We start from the raw sequence: 17,219 nt of genomic DNA, 5'->3' as shown, positions 1-17,219 counted from the left end.
TAGGGACAGAGGACACAGTATTTCTTTTTTAAGTATTTTTAATTTGGTGGTTTTTTGTTTGGTTGTGTTTTGGGGTGTTTTTTTTGGTTTTTGTTGTTGTTGTTTTTGTTCAGAAGCAAAATGAAGAAAATATGACAAAATCAACTGTTCCCCTCAAGCACAAACTCAGGTGTCCTTTTGCAGTCTACCTCTAGAAAAGGAGAATGATGTATGTCTGTATGAGAATAGAAGTATTTTCACTTCAAGACAAGAAGGCAGAGGCTAGTTCAGAGGCAAAACCTCATGAGACCATGCAACGCATTTGTAGAGAGCCACTTCTCCCAGAGCTGACTCTCCATCTCCTGTGGACAGGCTGCTCCCAGAGGTGGGTCCATGGAGCACACAAGCCCTGCTGGAGCAGGCACTTTTGGGTGGCAGAGAACATGAGTCAGCAGCGTTGCTATGATCCATTCTTCCCCATGTGGGGGTGGTGGGGAAGGAATGCTCTGCCTCTCTGGGGCAGAGCAGACCCAAACGGACCATCAGAGTGGTGGCTGTGGCCACCATCTGCAGAAGGATCCTGAGGAAGCATCCTCATGGCAGGTGTTGTCTCTGGGCTGGGGGCTGTGGTGGTTCTTAAACAGACAAACCAGTGTGTAAATTTTCTTTTTATTTTTGTGGTAGTTTTTTTTCTTTAAACTCCAACCTGATACAGGTTGCCTGGGAGGGTTGTGGAGTCTCCATCCATGGAGTCAAGACCTGACAGGATGTGATGCAGGGCAGCTGTCATGGGTGACCCTGTGTGTGCAGGGCCCTGCAGCGAGGCCTTCCCCACCTCAGTGACAGCTTTGAGGTCTCTTGTCACTTGTGTCACCCTCACCCTGAAACTGGTATCACTTTCCTCCCTTTTAGTCCCACACACTGGGTTTTGCAGTGAAGGCTGGAGAAGACCTCCATGATCACTGAGTACACCCATCAACCAACACTGCCAGGCCCACCAACAACCCATGGCCGTCCCCAAGTGCCACATTCGGGGGTTAATGCTTCCAAGGATGGTGCTTCCCTGGGCTGCCTGCCCCAATGCTTGGCCACCCTTTCTATGAATACATTTCCTAATATACAATCTAAACCTTCCCTGGCACAACTTGAAGCCCTTTCCTCTCATTCTGTCACTTGTAACCTGGGGGAAGAGGCTGATCCCCACCTGGCTGCTCCTGTCGGGGAACTGCAGAGAGTGATGAAGACCCCCTGAGCCTCCTTTTCTCCAGGCCGAGCCCCCTCAGCTCCCTCAGGAACTTGTGGGCTGGTGCAGCGAGCACCTAGCAAGACTTTCAAGCATCGTTCTCGTCTTCACTCGAGAATACGAGAGCTACTTTAAAAACCAGCATGCCTGCTGAGGAACAAACAGCGGTGTCACTGTTCCAGCCCCACACACAGAGATATTCAAACGTACGCCAGCCCAAAGCCGCAACTCCCAGCGCCGGGCCTTGTGCGAGGGGAGCGGGGCGGGGCGGCAGCAGCGGGGCGGGCCGGGGCGGGCGGAGGCGCCGTGGCCCGGAAGGGAAACACCGCGGATCCGGATCGGGGAGTCCGGGAGGTACCGGGCAGGAAGGTGGGAAAGCTGGGGAAAAGGAGTGGTGAAGCTCTGTGGGTGTCACGGTTCCGCGGAGAGCGGGGGTGGAGGGCAAGGGGCTGCGCGGGGAGGTGGGCAGGGGATGGGGTCCGGGGAGAACGGGGCTGGGAGAGGATGGATGTCCCCAGACAGCCGGGATGGGGAAAGGTGCCGTGGGGAAGGGCGGGACGAGCCGACGGAGCTGCACCGTGCCCGGGGCTCTGTGCTCTGAGCTGAGAGGAAGGAGACGGAACCGTGTGTGACAGAGGCCTCAGGGCACCTGCCACGGTTTCCCTTCTCCCTCCCTCGGGGCACCTGCCATGGTCTCGCTTCTCCCTCCCTCGGGACACCTGCCATGGTTTCCCTTCTCCCTTCCTCACTTCTGCCGAACTGCCCCGGGCGGGTCAGCTTGGCTGTGAGCTCCTGTGCAGCCCCAGTGGAGCTGGAGTGAGGAGAGCGGCCACAAAAGGGGAATTTGCTTCTTTCCCAAGCCCTCCTTTGGGCTGTTACTTGTGCGCGACCACATCGGTCTTGTCCTGGCTGTGGAGGTGCCAGTGCAAAGATGCAGGGAATAAATTCCTGCCGGGCTGCCCACAGCTGCTCACTGTCCCCTGCAATAGCTTCCCATTAGCAGGAGGTGCCGCAGGAGGATGTATTAATGCTGGGCAGTGCTGATGGGCTGTCAGCGCTGGGAAAGACGCTGCTGAGAGAAGGGGAAGACAAGTCCAGTCCCTCCCCTGGCCAGGCTCTGCAGCATGGGCAGCTCCCTCCAGAAGGGAGCCCAGTGTGAGATTATGTGGAAAAAAACATTGTATCTTGGGCTTTAGCTCCCCTTCCACCTTTTAGTCTCAGCCCTGCACACGCTGCTGAGTTCAAAAGTGATGGGGCAGAGGCTTCTGTGAATTCTCCCTTGAAGGTTTGTCCTGTGGGCTTCCGTGTCCAAGAGGGTTCCATCAGAGTGACAGGCTCATGCTTTTGACAGAGAGTTTTGTCAAAATTGCAGCTTATGGCTGAGGAATATTACTTTTGTTTTCTAAAGCCACAGAACTCACTAAACAATGTTCCAGAGGAATACTTTTTGCTCCAGGTGCATACAGACACACCAACATGCAGACAATCAACAGTGGTTTGAGAGGGTGCCTTCTCACATCGAAAAACAAATAATGTGTGCTTAGACATCCACATGGTGATGGGCTTAATCACCTTCACAACTAAGGACTGTTTTTTCCTCTTCTTCCCCAAGGAAACATGAGTTGGCTAGCAAGGAAAAAAGGAAAGCCCAACAGAGGAGGAGGACGAGGCAAAGGAGGTGGTGGAAAACGAGGAGGCGGCAGTGGCCATTCAAACAAGCCTCAGCTTGGTGGAAGTAGGAAATGTTCAACCAAAATTTGGGATGATGGAGATGATTTTTGTCTCTTTGAGGAACCAAGGCTAGAATCCAGGTATTTCTGTTGGTTTGGGGGGGTTGGCATAGAGGTGTTTGGGATACTCTGGACCATTTGAGATACTTTTTGTATGTTGACATCCATAGGCATTTGGGGCTGGTTTTTGGACGTGTTTGAATACATGACTGTTTTATTAATGTTTTATGAATTTGATACCTAGCTGAGTGTTTTATTTTTTAAAGATTATAACCTCTGATTTTCTTCTTTGGTCATAAAGTAATTTCAGGACATTTTTGGTCAGAACACATTAATAAACACAGGATATTAATATTTGTATATTACAAAACAGAAGGTGGGCCACGGAAAATCAGCAATTTAGAATTATTTTAGTATCTTGTGTATGTTCTGACCCATCTAGCTTAGAAATATGTGGTTGTATTGTAGTCTAAGAACAGCTTTACTAGCAAAGTGTTCAGTAAATAATTTTGGATTCAACACAGGATACAATACATGTATGTGCATGTGTGTGCAGATAAAGATTCACAAATCATGATCACATAAGAGTGACTCCAGCTGAATAATCCTTAGGTGATGGATTTATCTTATTTTGATTTTCCTGTTTTGAATTATAAATTTGGGCCCCAACATCCCAATTGAGTCAAGAACATTTGAGCCAGCAGATAACTCATGATCGTGTCCTATTTTAATTTTCAGATCAAGTGCCCCTGCCAGAAGAGGAGGGCAGATGAAGCAGAGACCTGAAGCAAGAATGCCTCTGCAGACCATACACATGACATCAGAGAACCAGAGAAGAGTGAAAGAACTCCTTCAAGAGCTGCAAGGGCAGGAGCTGGCACCTGAATCAGAGTTAGTTTACGTGGAGGCACTACTTCCAGCTTCTCTGCATGAGCATGCTTTAGCAGGCATACTGTTAGAAACAGTATTTTTCCCCTTAACTTTTAATTATATCTCAAATCCTATGGTTTTGACTCTGCTTTCTTAATATTCTACAATATTAACTCTGGGAAAGGAGTAGCCAAATCTACCATTTAAATGAAGGACTTAAAACTGCAGAGGCAGAGTTTTATGTCTACTCAACATTTTAATTTTGTTTCATTTTAACTTGATAACTCTTTTTATCAGTGTAGCTGGAGAAGATGATGATGAGCCTGACTACCTGGATGATGAACAGTGCTGGTCAACAGAACAGGAAGCTTCTGATGCAATGCCAAGGTTGTCTGCTGAGCCAGCTGAGCACAGAATTGTGGACAGTGAAGTGTCTTCATTTGCTGTGCACAAACTCTCCAGGTGATGCTTTACTGAATAGTTTGTATCATCAAGAGGTAGATCCCTGGTCTCAGTACTCTGTAAGCTCTCCTTGAGTTCATCATCCATTTTGCTCAGATGTTAATAGTTATTCAGTACTTTTGCTTGTTTTGGGAGCATTTTATATGTGACAGCTTTTTCTGAAGAGTTTAATTTCTGTAGTGGAGTGGGGAAATCAAACCCTGAAACTGTGAAATGCTGCATTCTGAGGTGTGAGGCAGTGCCATGCATGCTGCCTTGCTGTGGTTATTTTGCTTCACACAAGCCTCTCACTCACTTGTTGCCCTGTTTTCTGTTTTGGTGCAGGTATGGTTTTGACTGTGAGCACTGCAGGGCGGTGCTGAGATCCTGCAATGGTAATATTGGGGCATCACTGGAGGATTTGCTATTGCAGTGTTTCTCTGAGAGGTATGGGGAGAAGATGCAGGTTTCTGCAGCAGCAGCTGAAGCCAGTCAAGAGGAGTGTTTAGAGCAGAGACAAGAAGAAGCTTTTGCCCTCCGGTCAATTTATGGAGAAAAATTTGTAGAAAGGATTAAAAATCGTGTTTGGACTTTCAGTTTGGAATTGGACTACCTGGCACACAGGTTCAGTAAATCTAAACAAAAAAGTACAAGGGACACAGCAAAACAGACTTCAAAGGAAATATGTAAATTTTATCTCCAAGGAGGCTGCAGGTTTGGTTCAAAATGCAGATTTAGACATGAATTCCCTCCAAACCATCCACTAAACACATCCAAGAACTCTGTAGACGATGCTCATCTCAGACATAATGATGGTCCCGTCTATGAACTTGAAGTGAGATTTCCTGATGAGAACAAGTATCCTCTTCAAGCACCTCTTGTGGCTTTTTACTCCACTGATGAGAATCTGCCTCTTGCTTGTCGTCTGCACATTGCTGAGTTCCTCTTTGGAAAGGCCTTGGCAGCTGCAGAGTCTCATGAGCCAGTGGTGTACACCTTGGTGACTTGTTTGGAAGATGAACACGAGATCAGTGAGCTCCTGAGCAATACTCACCACAAGTTCAGTGTTCCTCCTGTCCCCCTGCTGGCAGCACCTCCTGTAAAGCCACAGACAGAGAGTGCACCTGCTTCAAATCAACAGGCTGAAGGTACACCAAATCTCCTTTATGGTTTCTGGGCTAAGAACAGTCAGAAAGATTTAAAAGGAAAAAAGAGAGATAAGGCAGAGCCCCCAGTTCAGCCATCTGTTCCAAATCTATTTCTGGAGATTGAAGTCATGTGGTGAGCCAGATCCATGATCTGTCTGTGCCTCAGGAAGTTCCTTCTGTAATCAAGCTGCAGCAGAAGGTTTTGTGCTGCCCAGAACTGAGTTCTGGGAGCAGTTTGGTTTGGCAGAGTGAGAGATGCCCATTGCCACACACTCAATGGAAAGCACTGAGGGATGTGAACTCAGAATGGACCAGAGAAGTATGCTTGGAAGGGAACAGGGAAGGTTGTTTGCAAGCTTTGCTGCATCTGCGACTCATCAATTCAGAAACCTCTTTTTTTAGATTATTTAAAATTACCAGCAGCTCCTCAAAATTAACTTACAAAGGTGGATTTAAGGCTGAGCAAATGTGGAAAGTGGTTATAGAGTGTTGTTCAAGTATCATCCCTTTCTGTTTATGCTGGTGCAGGCAGGTTGATTTCACAGGGGGAGAGTTGAGTCTGTGTCACTTGTGGCAGGGTGACTTTCCAGCTCTCAATTCCAAACCTACTTTTATCTAAGGCAGGCTTTTTTCAAGACAGTGTTCAAGTGCATTGAGTTGTAGAGCTCTTAAATAGCGACAAACTGTGGTTTTTCTGCAGTAAGACAAAGTGTTCCATTTTTTGAACACCTCTGCAGAAAGACAGCTTTGTTCCAGAAACTAAGATCCCAAATAATTTTCTTTAGTTATAAAATATTCCTTATGTTATAAAATACCTCTTTTTTTTTTTTTTTTTTTTTTTTTTTTTTTTTTTTTTTTTTTTTTTAGTAAAAGTAGCCTTAAAATTTTCAAGGGCTGGCTGGCAGTCTGAACAAATCCTGCTTCAGTTGATAGGCAAAGGCACTGAAGTACCTGGTCCAGTTTCAGCTTTGGTTTAAAAGTATTAGTCAGTGACTTAACACTTAATTAATTAAAACTACCCTAATTTATAAGCATTTGGTACTGCATAGAAAGGGTTGTGTGTTGGAGAATTGAGCTGAGGCACATGGAGAATTTGCAGGAAGGCAAACCACGTCACCATGTGTGGCCACCCAGACCCTGGTGCAGGGGTGGGGACAAGTGGGATGGGTCTGGAGAAGCTGTGGGTGATTTGGTGAAGTGAGGGGAGGTTTGCTGGGGGTGTTGAACTAAATGCATGTCAGAAACAGTCCTGCAGACCCTCAGGCCCAGTCTAACAAGGTTCTTTGTTGGAAATGCTGCTGGAACTTGTCCCTCTTTCCTTCATTGACTGTTCCTTAGTAATAACAATATTTAACTGTACACTCAAGCCTCAACAGTGTCAGAGCCTCAGGAAGAAGAGGTGGTGGCAGAAGAGGAGGAGGAAGAGCCTGAACAAGTTGTTGTGGAGAATGAGAGTTATGTGAACTTGAAAAAGAAGCTTTCCAAAAAGTATGATGTGCAGGCAAAGTCTGTGTACAACGAAAATGTCAAAATCTGCGCGCAGTTTCGGCAGAAAAAGGTACAGTGTGCAGAACACAGTTTTGTTTCCTACTTTAGAGAAATAAATATTACAGAGACAAGAGACAAACTGTTGTTTCAGATGGTTCTGTTCCATCCGAGTGGTGTTCTTACGGCTGTGCTGTCTTTGTCCATCAGTCTTCCAGGCACTTTCAGTCCATGCTGTATGAAAGGCAGAAGCTCCCTGCATGGCAAGAGAGAGAAAACATTCTGGGCTTGCTTGAGAGCCACCAAGTTCTTGTTGTGAGTGGCATGACAGGGTAAGAGTGTGATTGCACATACAGACTTTATACATCAAAGTATACACAGAATAACATGAAATATGATCCATGTTCTGGGAAGGTTGGGGTGGTGGCTCATCTGTGACCAGTGTAACCAGTGACAGCAGTCCTAGGTGAACTGCATGTGAAGGATCACACTTATAAAATAAAGCAAATTTCCAGTGGAATGCTGTCAATTTATGTGGGTGGAAGGTGTTGCATTTGTGGAGTTTTAATTAACTCCTGATTTTGTTGTGTAGATGTGGGAAAACCACTCAGATTCCTCAGTTTATCCTGGATGCTTCATTGCAAGGCTCTCCAAGCAGAGTTGCAAACATCATCTGCACTCAGCCTCGCAGGATCTCTGCCATTTCTGTGGCTGAACGTGTAGCCAAGGAAAGAACAGAAAGGATTGGACTCACTGTTGGATATCAGATCCGTCTGGAAAGTGTCAAGGTACGTATGCTTTGCTTGCTGGTTCTCATTTACTCCTATTAAAATGTGCTTAGTGCTTCTTTAGTGTACAGAATCTCTGCCCTAAACCTGCCATGCAGTGAGATAAGCAAGTTTGTATCATCTATATTTATAAAATACTATGAAACATGTTCTCTATTTTATTTCATCTCAAGTTGCACAGTTCACTTTGCAGAATGAGAGTGCAGTGCTGTGGCTTGTGGGTTTGCTTTTTGTTGAGGAGGTGAAGGGGTTTGAGAGTGTGAGTAATCCTGCTGTCCTTTGGAAGGCTGCTGGCTGCTTTTCTGCCTGTTGCCATTCTCATGTGTCTCCCAAATGGAGACTGAGGGTGCAGCTACAGCCAGACAGAAACTGCTGTGTTGGAAGTGAAGTTTTGTCTGTGTTGCAGCTGATTGCTTTTTCCAAGATGTGTGCTAAAAAAGAGACTCACCAAATCTTCCTAGGAAGAGAGATCTGAGCTGTTTATCAGAAAACAGTATCCACAGAAAAAGCAGTTCATATTTTTTGATAGGTAGCAATGTCCCTTGGTAATGAGCAGGTGTTGTCAGTGTCAGTCAAGAAATAAAAATCCATCTCCAGCAGGGCTTGCTTGTTCTCTCTCATTCAAACCTGGCCCTGAGCTGAAACCAAATGCTTTACAGCAGCACATATTCTCTTTGCACTGTGTTAATTTGCCCAGAGTGAACTGAATGCTTTGTCTTACCCTTCAAGTCCTCAGCTACCAGGCTTTTGTACTGCACTACTGGTGTGCTGTTGAGAAGGCTGGAAGGAGATCTGACTTTGCAGGGAGTCACTCATGTTATTGTTGATGAAGTTCACGAAAGAACAGAAGAAAGGTAAATAATCTCTTATCCTGTAAGCAAAATGAAGAAACACAGTCAAAGGTGGCTAAGGTGCCAGTAGCTGGTCCTGTGGCAGTGGTATGGGATGGTGGAAGGAGTCTGGGGGCAGTAGGAAATTGTGCTGCAGCAGCTTGTGAGAAAGAATGTCTCTCAGAAATTGCTGTGCCTCCAAAGCACCCTCACATTGCAGCAGTGTTGCAAAGAGGTTTTGGATAGGGCTGGAGGGTTAAGTAACTTTTTAACCAAAGCTGTTTCTTACAGTTTCCTTGGTTCAACTTTTATCAAATACCATAATTCTTCACATGCAGGCTTCAGCAGAGCAAGGGACAAATGCTCCCATTTCCTTCCAGTCTGTAGATTTTACTAGACAGTCTCATCCTATCCTGCTCTAGCCTCCTGCAGTTTTACCTCACTTTCCTGCTGATCACAGGCAAAAGATGATGTCTGTCAGTATCTCTGTAAATTAAATGGCAAGCATCCTTTTCTTTGTTTTCCTTGTCAAACACTGCAGTGCAATGGGTTTCTGAGAGGCTTTGTCTCTTACCCATTATTCTGCAGCTCAAGTGGTATTTTAGCCACTTAAAAGTGCTTGTGTCTCTCAAGGACTCCTCTTCCTTCTCATTTAAAATCACTTCAAGCCAGTCTTCTAGTCATGCCACAAAAGCTATAAATATAGAGGAAAAATAAAGTGAGCAGGGAAGAGTGGGTAAGTTTGAGTAACTCTTCCAGTGAAGAAGAGGAGCAAAAAGGACTCATCTGTTACTTTGAGTTAATTTCTTATCTGATGTTCCTGTGTTGTCATTAATGTAAGTCATTTATAAAGCTTTTTGTTTAAATGGTTTTGCTGAGTAATCCTGACACTCCAGTAAGGGACAACCAGAAAAGAGTCAGATTTGCAGATTGCTTTTCACTGGGCCATTCCAACAAGCTCATGCTTCTGTGGTGGTGTTGCCTTGCTCTTGAAAACACCAGGAAGGTGGACAGATGGGAGAAAAATAACCTGAAAGTTAATGCTGAAGACACTCAAGTGTTCTTGTGCCTGCTTTCTTCAGTGACTTCCTGCTGCTGGTTTTGAAGGATATAATGGTTCAGAGGCCAGACCTGCGCATTATACTGATGAGTGCCACCCTGAATGCTGAGCTTTTCTCTCAGTACTTCCACTCCTGTCCAATCATCAACATACCAGGTGAAAACCATTCATTTTTATTGTCATTCATCATTTTAGAGATTTGATTTCACCATTTCTTTTTGCAAAGTGTTTCTCAATTCATGATGAGGATGTATGCCAGAAATTTGATGCTGAAGACTTAGAGGGAGAGACTGATGAGATTTAGGAGAGAAAGGACTTGGAAATGTTGACATTTTTGTGCTGTCTCTATACCAGCAGAATTTCTCTCCTCAGAAGACAATCGTTATATGGTGTGTGCATGACATGGTTTCCTGGGTTAGGTTCACCACAGCTGAAGACTCTCCTGTATCCTTGTGAGAAAAGGATCAGTGGGAAGGTCCAGCTGGATGTGTACACATTTAGCCCAATGTGCCTTTTAAATTGCTGAGTTATGGTGTGGAGCTGGAGGGGAACATGGGTGTGTTCCCCCAGGTGTATCTGCCATTCTCTACCTGTGTGAGTGCATTGTGCATGTTACCCTGGAATCCTAGATTGGTTTGGGATGGAAGGGCCCTTAGAGTTTCACCCCTGCCATGGTCAGGGATGTCCTGTCTCTACACCAGGTTGCTCAAAGCCCCATCCAACCTGGCCTTGAACACTCCATGCTTGGAAGACACCCACTGTTTGTCCTTGTCAGAAATTGTGTTGAGGAGTGCAGTGTAGATGAGAGCTGTGCAGCCAGTGCATGGCATAATAACCTGTATAAAATTACAATAATCTTTGGTATTTTTCCTCTTTTCTCCATGCTATTGTGTAGATAGATTTATTGTGTAGATAGATTTATTCTCGTGTTTTCTTTCAGGGCGAACGTTTCCTGTGGACCAGTTTTTTCTGGAAGATGTGATTGCAATGACAAGGTGTGAAATTCACACATTCTCAGATGTATTTGGGTGGTGAGGTTGAGGTTACACTTTTGACCTTGAGACTGCACTAGTTCTGGGCATTTATTTTAAATGTAAATCCTCTCAGATCTCCCTCATCACCTGCACTCTTGGAGCTCTACTAAAGCACCTTGACCTTCATATTATCTATGATTTGGACAAAGTTCCTATTAGACTTAAAAATATTTTAGATACCCTATCTCTGTAGTTAATTATTAGAAGGAGACTGTTAGGCTTCTTTCCACACTACCAAATGTTCTTTTGCTGCCCAGGTATGTTTTAGAGGACAGCAGTCCCTACAGGAGGAAGGTAAAGCAAGAACAGAGTGGGAGGCACAAAAGAACTGCATTTGAAGAAGTAGAGGAGGACCTGAGGCGTGCTGGCCTTCTGGAAAGCACTGACACCGTGGTCAGAGATTCAGACCCAGACCAGAAATTAACTCTGAAGCAGCTCCTTACACGATATAAAGGTGAACTCCTTCTTAAATTTAATAAATTGACACACAGACAACGTGGGATATTATCACTGTAGGCTGAATGCTTATCTCCAATTCAGAGTTTTGCTCTTGTGAAGTTCTAGATGAGAAGCTTCCTTCTAGTTTAAAAAAAAATAAAAGAGAACCCATTGTTCTCTTAAACTACAAGCAAAGATCTTGGCTGAAACTAGCTCTTAGCATCTGAAAATGGACAATTTTCAGCTACTGTCTCTTTCCATCCCTTTTCAGATGCTTTGTTAGTCCCGCTTTACTCTCTGTATCTGTTCTTGCTGAAGCAGCTTTGCTTGAGGCACAGCATGGATCTGCCCTCTTCAGCTCTTTAAACAAAGCTGTAACTGCTCCCATGCATCCACAGATGTTTTTTCCAAGGCATGGATTTACTGCATCTTTTCTTTTTTCCCAGGAGTTAGCAAGGCAGTGTTGAAAACAATGTCTGTCATGGACTTGGACAAAGTTAATCTAGAATTAATTGAAGCCTTGCTGGAATGGATAGTTGCTGGCAGACATTCATACCCCCCAGGTAATTTTATTGTCCTTGGGAGATAAATGAAAGAAGATTCTTGGAAGTTTCTTGGACAGCCCAAAGCTAATGATTTTCATGCAGAGGTTCTGTAGCTACTAACTATTTTTGAAAAAAATAAATTGCTAGTTGAGTTCCAAAGCTTGTGATGTACATGGGAGGGGGAAGGTGAGAAAATTGTCTACCTTGAGAAGTCTTTTGTGAAGGACTGTTACAACCTGTGTGCTTTTTTAGTACAATAATTGCACATTAATAAAATATTGTGCTGTCCTTTTTGTTGAGTGATTTTTAATTTTTTTTATCTACATACATAGGTGCTGTGTTGATATTTTTGCCTGGCCTAGCAGAAATCAAGATGCTTTATGAGCAGCTTCAGACTAATGCTCTTTTTAATAACAGGCACAGCAAGAGGTAAGGCAGAAAAGCTCCAAAACTGTTAGTCTTTACCCATAAATAAAGAGTCATTTCCTGCACAAAGCCTGCAGGGATAAATTAGCTTGATTAAATATGTGAGCTGACTCCAGTCAGGGTAAATCCTTTTCTATCTTGTTGGCTCCCTTCTTTTGTTTTTCTCCTCAGCTCAGGAGGGTCACTTGTTGAAGTTCTCAGAGACCCTAGTGAGGAGTGGTTTCCATTTTGTGCTCTGCATGGTCCGGGCTGCTGAAATCTCAGAATGTTTGCTGAGTTACATTTAGTTGTGGTTGTGTTTGGCCTTGGATGGTTACAAGGAGAAGTAACACTCTGGGCAGTATCCAGTGAGGCAAAAGTGTGTGCAGGCAGATTGTTCCCAAGAAGGAAGAGGCTGGAGATGCCCTGAGCATCTTGTCCTGTTGTCCTTGCAGGTGTGTGGTTTATCCACTTCATTCCTCACTGTCCAGTGAAGAACAGCAGTCTGTGTTCCTCAGGCCTCCTGCAGGAGTCACCAAAATCATCATCTCCACCAACATTGCAGAGACGTCTGTCACCATCGATGACGTGGTCTATGTGATTGACTCTGGAAAAATGAAAGAGAAAAGGTACTGACATTCATTCCTTGGGGGTTGGTAAACTGTGTCAAGCCTTGAGTTTTCCAAAGAGCTGGGAAAAACTGGAAGGAAACTTGGGCTGTAGAAAGCTGCTATGAGTTGGAGAAAGCCAGTCTAAGCTCAGCTCCAAGTGCAGGGGTGGGAATTGTATCCATACAGTAGTTGGCAGCATCTGCCTGCTCAGCCTCCAGCCTGTTCTCTGTGCACTCTTTACAAAGGTGGGTGACAGGACAAGGAGTGAAATGGCTTCAGACTGAAAGAGGGCAGGTTTAGATTGGATATTAGGAAGAAATTCTTCACTGTGGGGAGGCACTAGCACAGGTTTTCCAGAGAAGCTGTGTCTGCCCCATCCCTGGAAGGTTCAAGGCGAGGTTGGAGAGGACTCTGAGCAACCTGGTCTAGTGGGAACTGTCCCTGCATATCCCAGAGGAAGTTGAAATGTGATGATCTTTAAGATCCCTTCCAAGCCAAACCATTCTGTGGCTGTGTGGATACAAGCCTTTGTCTTGCTCTCCTGTAGATACGACCCAAGCAAAGGAATGGAAAGTCTGGAGGACACCTTTGTGTCCAAGGCCAACGCTCTGCAGAGGAAAGGGCGGGCAGGACGTGTGGCCTCGGGCGTCTGCTTCCACCTCTTCAGCAGCCACCACTACAACCACCAGCTTGTAAAGCAACAGCTGCCAGAAATACAGAGAGTGCCCCTGGAGCAGCTCTGTCTGAGGTGAGCTCTTGTGTTTCCTGAAGAAGCCAGCGTGCAGAATGTCCTTCCTTGGCTGCAGGGAGCACCTGCCACAACCCACAGCAAGCACCCTCATCATGCAAACATTAAAGGAAGAGGCCTTCCTGTCCCTGCTGCACACTGTGCACCCCTTTGTACTGAAAGGAAACAGAGCAGCATCAGTTACAGTTGCAGTAAAAACTTTATTTCAAACCTCAGTGTGCTAAATAGAAATCTGTTCTTACAGACTCACTACTCCACATTGCTCCCTGATTCAGCTTTGTGTTACAGGTCCTCTTCTAGGGAGTGTGTGCTTCATTGCATGCTTTCTCTTTGCTTTCTTCAATCTGTTTTTACAAAAGCTTGGGTTTTTTATCCTGTTTATGGAACTAAGCTGCTTTTTTTCTTTCTTTCTTTTGTCTTTTTAACTTTCCCTCCTCTCCTCTTAAGAATTAAGATCCTGGAGATGTTTTCTGAGCAGTCTCTTCACTCTGTCTTGTCACGGCTGATCGAGCCCCCCAGGACCGAGTCCTTGCAGGCATCGAAGGTGCGGCTGCGGGACCTGGGAGCGTTAACTCCAGAGGAAAAGCTCACTCCTCTGGGATACCACCTGGCCTCGCTGCCTGTGGATGTCAGGATTGGCAAGCTCATGCTGTTTGGCACCATCTTCCGCTGCCTGGATCCTGCACTGACCATAGCAGCCAGCCTGGCCTTTAAGTCACCTTTTGTAAGTATTCTTAACCTGAGGGTGTTTTTGTGTGGCAGCAAAATGCTATTGTGACTTGCAGCACGCTACACTTGATATTTTAATTCTTCTTTTTAGCCTAAATTGTTTATGTGTTAATGCAGTGCTTGTTAAAATAATCCAGTTATAAGCAGAAGTTCAAAACCATGTGGTAGCAGCAAGAGTGGTATTTATATACAGTAGAAACAGTGAATATTATTTTTGATAATTCTTTTAGCTAAGAAGTGCACTCATTTTGTCTGAATTTGGTGTGAAAACTACTGGTAATATAAATTGTGAAATAGTGATAATGGATGGAGCTGACACATCTGAGCTGTGAATGCAGAGGTCAGTTTGGATGTCTGTGTCTTCATTGTCACTTTGACTATTGAATCAGGTGCTCTTTTGAATGCCTCGTATTTTCTGTTATCCACAGGGAAAATTTGCATTCTGACCTGTGAGCTGCTGTGAAAATACCAAAGAGAATGTGCCATGTAGCTCTAGAATGGCTCATCCAAGTGGTGAGGGGAAGAACACACTAACCTGTTACTGCCTGTCTAGGTGTCACCATGGGATAAAAGGGAAGAAGCAAACAAAAAGAAGCTGGAGTTTGCAGTAGGAAACAGTGACTACCTGGCACTTCTCCAGGCCTATAAGGTGAGTTAAAACTCAGTAGCCTCTCTTGGGGCTTTGTGATGTGTTTGAGATCCAACCAGAAATGTTTTATTAAAGCCTTCCTCCCATCCTCTCAATCAGGGATGGCGTTTAAGTATCAAAGAGGGCTCTCAAGCAAGCTACAACTACTGCAGGGAGAACTTCCTGTCAGGAAGAGTCCTTCAGGTAGGCCAGTTTGTCCCTGGCACAGGGACTGGCAGAATCCCAGTGACAGAAATGAGCCACTGGGGAAGACTCTTCATGCTGGGTGTGGCAGCCATCACAGTGCTCTGTGTGTTGCAGGAAATTGCCAGTCTGAAGAGGCAGTTTGCAGAGCTGCTTTCTGACATTGGCTTTGTGAAGGAGGGATTGAGAGCCAGGGACATTGAGAAGAGGTGGTCCCAAGGAGGGGATGGCGTGTTGGATGCCACAGGAGAGGAGGTAACTCACAGCATTTCATCCGTGCAGTTTTCATGTGGGCTGCCTTCAGAAAGACTGGGGCCAGACATGTCCGGGGGTTCCATGATGATCAGGGTGATCAGGGTTTGGTATTGTAGGATTCCTGTGCTTTGGGACAGATTGTGCTTGCTTTCTCTCGGGTGCAAGCCACTTTGTAGCCAGATGTCAGAGAACAATTCAGCTGGGCACCAGGACAGTGGTGGCCAATTTGTTCCATTGATAGTGGGTGAAACACAGCTCAGGTCCAACCTGAGGCTGCAGGAGCAGTGACTTGTCCTCCTCTACAAAGCACAGGAGTGCAGCAGTAAAAGTGAACTAATTTCAGGAATTCTGTCATTCCTGGAGCAGGGTTTTACCTTTACAGACTGAACTATAGGATCCCTAATGATCCCCTGTTGATTTCACAGGCAAATTCAAATGCAGATAACATCAAGCTGATCTCAGCTATGCTGTGTGCTGCACTGTATCCCAATGTTGTCCAGGTAAAAGAATGTTTTTTCATTTTCCCTTCTTTGATCTAGCATACCCACACACCCTGCTTTCATTTGGGCTCAGTGTGGCAGCCTTGAGCCTGGCTTAGGTTGCCAGTTTGCTGCTTATGGTGTCAGAGCTCCAGTCTGTAGTGCTTGACTGCTGCTGTTCCTACAGGCTGATTCCAGTGTCACACAGAAGCCAGCAGGAAATGTGAATTTACTTAAAATTACACCTTTTTAGAAGGCTGAGGTTACAAAGGAAGTCAGGGTTGGACAGCATGTGTCTCCAGTGACTTGACATGTTGCTACTACAGAATTTCTGATTTTGAAAAATTTAAAATGTGAAATTAAAATGTTTTCTGGTGCAGCAGATTTTTATAACCTTTTTTCTTACCATACAGGTGAAAAAGCCAGAGGGTAAATACCAGAAGACCAGTACAGGAGCAGTCAAAATGCAACCAAAAGCAGAAGAGCTGAAGTTTGTTACTAAAAATGATGGTTATGTTCATATTCATCCTTCTTCTGTGAATTATCAGGTCAGGATGCTTTTTTCTGCAAAGCATGCTCTCTTTTTATCAAAGAAATCACTTCTGCTTGAATGTTTAAAATTACAGTGAGGATCCCAATTATTGTTTAAAATAAAAAATCTTAATGATTGAACAGTCCTGCGTTAGGACTGTAAGTAACAGTGCATTCCTGAGTTAGGAGTATGCTCCTGGACACAGAGTTAAACTGCAGCCAACAGTTGTTAGCAGCTCTTTTGGGTCTCCAGGAGGGTCTGTCAGTGCTGCAGAAGAGGCAGAGCTGGCCCATGTGGCAGAGGCAGGAAGAGCAGTGTCACTCTGACCAGGCTGCTGTGTCCCTGTCCCAGACCAGGCACTTTGAGAGCCCGTACCTGGTGTACCACGAGAAGATCAAGACGAGCCGCGTGTTCATCCGGGACTGCAGCATGGTGTCCGTGTACCCGCTGGTGCTGCTGGGCGGCGGCCAGGTGCACATGCAGCTGCTCAAGGGCGACTTTGTCATCTCCCTGGACGACGGCTGGATCCGCTTCGTGGCTGCCTCTCACCAGGTGAGGAGGAGGAGGAGGAGGAGGGGCCGTGCCGGGAGAGCTGCAGGGCTGGGCTGCAGCTGAGCCTTACCCCTGTCTCTGCTTTACCATGTGCCAGGTGGCTGAGCTGGTGAAGGAGCTGCGCTGCGAGCTGGACCAGCTGCTGCAGGATAAAATCAAGAACCCCAGCATGGATTTGTGCATGTGCCCCCGAGGCTCTCGGATCATCGGGATGATTGTCAAGCTTGTGACCACGCAGTGACATCTGAACAGTTTGCTGTAAGGATCACCCATGGCTGCTGCCTGAGAACAAACCAAGTAACATCAGTGTCCTGACATATTTATTGGTCCAAACTGTGGCACTGACCTCTGGAAAAACAAGTTGGCAACTGTACTGTTGAGTTTTGGGTTTTTGTTTGTTGGCTTGTTGAAGTTAAGGTGGCTTACACTATATTCTGGGAAAATGGCAGCTCTTCCAGAAGGAATAGAAACCTAGGTGTTTTTTA

General features: G+C 45.4%; 1 protein-coding gene across 4 annotated transcripts in view; it reads left to right on the top strand.

The window, feature by feature from the left end:
- The window catches only part of DHX57 (DExH-box helicase 57), a 23,654-nt gene extending 6,435 nt beyond the window's left edge, over positions 1-17,219 (top strand). Inside the window, exons 1-24 of one of the 4 annotated variants that reach the window (XM_063152410.1) lie at positions 1,529-1,591; positions 2,835-3,033; positions 3,691-3,843; positions 4,120-4,284; positions 4,609-5,411; positions 6,779-6,969; positions 7,107-7,228; positions 7,489-7,684; positions 8,414-8,538; positions 9,597-9,730; positions 10,515-10,569; positions 10,866-11,062; positions 11,493-11,609; positions 11,924-12,020; positions 12,452-12,625; positions 13,155-13,355; positions 13,803-14,079; positions 14,638-14,733; positions 14,833-14,916; positions 15,034-15,171; positions 15,597-15,671; positions 16,064-16,198; positions 16,534-16,734; positions 16,832-17,219. In XM_063152410.1, coding sequence (XP_063008480.1) covers positions 2,840-3,033; positions 3,691-3,843; positions 4,120-4,284; positions 4,609-5,411; positions 6,779-6,969; positions 7,107-7,228; positions 7,489-7,684; positions 8,414-8,538; positions 9,597-9,730; positions 10,515-10,569; positions 10,866-11,062; positions 11,493-11,609; positions 11,924-12,020; positions 12,452-12,625; positions 13,155-13,355; positions 13,803-14,079; positions 14,638-14,733; positions 14,833-14,916; positions 15,034-15,171; positions 15,597-15,671; positions 16,064-16,198; positions 16,534-16,734; positions 16,832-16,975 — 4,074 coding nt within the window. In that variant the 5' untranslated portion in view covers positions 1,529-1,591; positions 2,835-2,839 and the 3' untranslated portion in view covers positions 16,976-17,219. Of the gene's footprint in view, positions 1-1,528; positions 1,592-2,834; positions 3,034-3,690; positions 3,844-4,119; positions 4,285-4,608; positions 5,412-6,778; positions 6,970-7,106; positions 7,229-7,488; positions 7,685-8,413; positions 8,539-9,596; positions 9,731-10,514; positions 10,570-10,865; positions 11,063-11,492; positions 11,610-11,923; positions 12,021-12,451; positions 12,626-13,154; positions 13,356-13,802; positions 14,080-14,637; positions 14,734-14,832; positions 14,917-15,033; positions 15,172-15,596; positions 15,672-16,063; positions 16,199-16,533; positions 16,735-16,831 lie in introns of those variants that run through there. The other 3 variants (XM_063152411.1, XM_063152409.1, XM_063152413.1) reach the window with 3 other exon arrangements.

The sequence above is a fragment of the Melospiza melodia genome, chromosome 3 (genome assembly GCF_035770615.1).
Source record: "Melospiza melodia melodia isolate bMelMel2 chromosome 3, bMelMel2.pri, whole genome shotgun sequence".
Taxonomy (NCBI): Eukaryota; Metazoa; Chordata; class Aves; order Passeriformes; family Passerellidae; genus Melospiza; species Melospiza melodia.
Note: the sequence above shows the minus strand (reverse complement) of the source record. Positions and strands in the feature narration are given on the sequence as shown.